The sequence below is a fragment of the Otolemur garnettii genome, unplaced genomic scaffold (genome assembly GCF_000181295.1).
Source record: "Otolemur garnettii isolate 467f Iridium unplaced genomic scaffold, OtoGar3 scaffold00013, whole genome shotgun sequence".
NCBI classification, from domain to species: Eukaryota; Metazoa; Chordata; class Mammalia; order Primates; family Galagidae; genus Otolemur; species Otolemur garnettii.
Window position 1 is genome coordinate 30,007,461 of NW_003852408.1, and position 3,865 is coordinate 30,011,325.

At 36.4% G+C, this 3,865-nt stretch overlaps 1 protein-coding gene across 2 annotated transcripts in view; it reads right to left on the bottom strand.

The window, feature by feature from the left end:
- Positions 1-201: 201 nt before the first annotated feature.
- Positions 202-3,865, bottom strand: part of NDUFB3 (NADH:ubiquinone oxidoreductase subunit B3) — a 12,846-nt gene continuing 9,182 nt past the window's right edge. For both annotated transcript variants that reach the window (XM_023510440.1, XM_003785037.3), the window contains exons 2-3: positions 3,632-3,779; positions 202-492 (exon numbers count right to left, since the gene is read on the bottom strand). In XM_023510440.1, coding sequence (XP_023366208.1) covers positions 336-492; positions 3,632-3,777 — 303 coding nt within the window. In that variant the 5' untranslated portion in view covers positions 3,778-3,779 and the 3' untranslated portion in view covers positions 202-335. The remainder of the gene's footprint in view (positions 493-3,631; positions 3,780-3,865) is intronic.

Below are 3,865 nucleotides of genomic sequence, written 5' to 3' on the forward strand. Positions count from 1 at the left end.
GATGTATTCTAAATCAAATCTGGGTGGCGCCTGTGGCTCAAGGAGTAGGGTGCCGGCCCCATATACCAGAGGTGGCAGATTCAAACTCAAACCCGGCCCCAACCCAAAACTGCAACCAAAAAAAAAAAAAAGAAAATCAAATCTGATATAGTCTGAGATACTTTTTTTTTTTTTAAAAAGAATAACAAAAACAGATTGGCATGTGCTTTCCTTACTTTATTATATCTTACTTACATTCTTTAAGGGGCAAACACACAGACAAATAGGCTATAGTGAAGAAATCTTAATTTTATAAGAGAGTTAAGAAACCAGTAAGGTGTGTCCAGGTATTATCTTTAGTGATGTTTCTTATCTTTGTTCTGGGACTCCAGGAAATATTCAGCTCCCAGAGCTACCACAAATGCAGCAAATCCCCATTTGAATCCTTTTAATAATGCACCAACAAAGGAAACGTTGTTTGCAAAGCCACCCATGTATCTCCAAGCTTCATTCCTAGAGGAAAAAAAAAAGGGAAAAATTATAATCATACAAAACTTGAGCTCAAGAGATTCTCCCACCTTAGTCTCCCAGAGTGCTAGGATTATAGGTGTGAGCCACTCTGCTTGACCCCCACATAACTTATGTATATTCACTGAATAGAATAAATTGAATTTTCATCTTTCTAACACAGTTAAATTTAACTCTGTATGAACGGATCACAATAGCAATCTTTCTGTGGCATAGGATAATTAAGTATATAAGTCCGATTTTCACATATATAAGAAAAAAAAACACCTATTGATGTCACATTTCACTGTCTAACTACTCAGTAATTTACAGAACTCTCAACTGCAACCTTCCTTTAGCCTATCCATCACAGGTCAGCGAGATGGCTCTGCTCATACTAGTCATTACAACATCATAAAAAATGAAACATGAAGTTAGAGACCTGAGTATTAATCTTTGCTCTGCCACTTACATTAGATTTATAGTGTTTTAGGCTGGGCAAGATACTTGCCCAGGTCTGCTTCTTCTTCTATTCAATGATGATTACTATCTACTTTATAGTGTTGTTACAAAGATTAAACAGGTTCCCGTGTGATATATTTTGGCATAGAAGTGTGTTAACACTTGACATCGCTATTAATATTCAAGAGGATTGCAGCTTTTCCCTGTCATAGCAGCCTGAACTTTAGAAGCTGATTTCCTGCTCTGGCAAACATTCTTCTGGGTATTCTGAATAGAGTAGTAAACAGAAGTCAGAAAGCTCTAGGAAAAAAGTCTTCACACAGATAAGGACAATACAGTGAAAAAAAAATGATGTTATGAAAAACAAAAACTACTTAACTCTAAAAATCTGACATACGAGAAAATGTAAGAGCTCAACAAATCTAATTTAGATATTAAAATCAGACAAAGATGTTAGAAGGAAAAACAACCTGCAGAAAAAAAAAAAAAGAAAAAAACCTGCAGAAGATCCCTCATGAACATATTTTTTTGTTGCTGTTGTTGAGGCAGGGTCACCCTGTTGCTCTGGCTAGAGTGCATTGGCAACCTTAAATTCTTGGGCTCACACATTCCTCCTGCCTCAGCTACCTGAGTACCTAGAAGCAAAGGTACATGCAACTGCATCAGCTAATTTTTCTACTTTTTATACAGTGTCTTACTATGTTGCCTAGGCTGGTCTTGAACTCCTGAGCTCCAGTGGTCCTTATCCTTCAGCCTCTCAAAGTGCTGGGATCACAGGTGTGAACCAAGCAACACTCTCAGCAAAATTTCAGGAAATTAAATCTAGCAATATAGAAAAAGGATAATACATCATGATGAAGTAGAGTTCACCTTAGGAATGCAAGATTGGCTTATTTGGAAAAAAAAAAAATCAATAAAAGCCATTCACCATGAGAATAAAAAAGAAAAAATAGTATGAGCATCTCAATAGATATAGAGAAAGCATTTAACACAATTCGATACTCATTAATAATAATAAACAGAACCCTCAGTAATCTAGAAATAGAAGGGATTAAAACGGAGAATTAAAAATACTACTTTCAGGCTTAGCACCTGTGGCTCAAGTGGCTAAGGTGTCAGCCACATACACCTAAGGTGGCAGGTTCGAATCCAGCCCTGGCCCACCAAACAACAATGATGGCTGCAACCAAAAAATGGCCAGGCGTTGTGGCAGGAGCCTGTGGTCCCAGCAACTTGGAAGGCGGAGGCAGGAGACTCACTTGAGCCCAGGAGTTGGAGGTTGCTGTGAGCTATGCCACAGCACTCTACCCAGGGGGACAGCTTAAGGCTCTGTCTCAAAAAAAAAAAAAAATACTACTTTCAGTAGCATAAAAAAGATACTAATTCAGGATAAATTTATGCGCAAGACCTGTACATAAAAAGATACTTATTCCAGATAAAATATGCACAAGACCTGTACATAAAGCAACAAAATACTTCTGAGAAAGTTACAGAGGACCTACATTGTCTATGACTGGAAGATTCAACTTGTTAAGACATCAATTATCCCAATTTGACATGACTTTGCATCAAAGTGAACATAAAATATTTACACTGTGAATCTATGTGAAACAGATTCCGTATGATCTCAATTAAAACACAAATAGGCTTTTTGTAAAAGCTGATAAGCTTATTCTAAAATTTATATGTAACTGCAAGGGACCTAGACTAGCTAAAACAATTTTTAAAAAGTTAGATATCTACTACTACTTATACAACATATAAAGGAGTTTTACAAGTCAATGAGAAGAAATATACTCTGCGAAATAGAATGGGCAAAATATTTGAATAGAAATTTTACCAAAGAAAAAATATAAACAACAAATAAGCATATAAAAAAGATTCTCATTGCCATTAGTCTTTATGAAAATGAAAATTAAAGCCACAAAGAGTTAATACTACTATATTCACTAAAATGGCTAAATTAAGAGATTGATAATACCAAGTATTGATGAGGACACTGAACAACTGAAATTCTCATATATTACTGATGGCAATGCGTAGTACAACCACTTTGGAAAACAATGGAGGAGTTTTTTATAAAAAATAACCATATATTATTGTATGATCCAGAAATCCCACTCTTAGGTATTTACCCAAAAGAATAAAAATGTATGTCCACGCAGACTTGTACTTGTTTACTCAAAATAGCCAAAAGCTAGAAACAACCCTAAAGATAAACGGCGAACAAAATGAGGAATATCCACAGAATGGATGTAAAATTAAAAGGTGACAAAAAAGGACTACCAGACTGGGTGTGGTGACTCATGCTTATAATTCTAGCATTCTGGTTGGCTGAGGTGAGAGGACTGCTTGAGCTCAGGAGTTTGAGAACATACTGAGTAAGAGCAAGATCCTGTCACTACTAGAAGTAGAAAAATTAGCCATGTGTTGTGGGGTTGTGGCAGGAACCTGTAGTCCCAGCTACATGGGGGGCTGAGGCAAGAGTATCTCTTGAGCCCATGAGTTTGAGGTTGCTGTGAGCTAAGCTAACACCATGGTGGTGCTTTCATCTGGGCAACAGAGTGAGACTCTGTCTCCAAAATAAATAAATAAATAAATAAAATAAATAAAAGGAAAAAGAAAAAGAACATAGACAATAATCTCTAGGATAATTCTACCTAAGTTACTTAATTCATCTTACCGGCCCCATGGATCCCTTAGCCCTTGTGCTGCAAGCTTCTTTTGGACAGTTTCTAATGGTGTCCCTTCTATCTTCCATTGTCTGTAATCTGGAAGTTCCATTTTCCCATGTCCATGTTCATGTCCATGTTCATGTCCATGGGCCATGACTATAGGAAAAGATTAAAATAAGAAAGAAACATACAGGCTGTAGATATCAAATACCCAAATTTATTGTTTATGTTTTTTTTTTTTT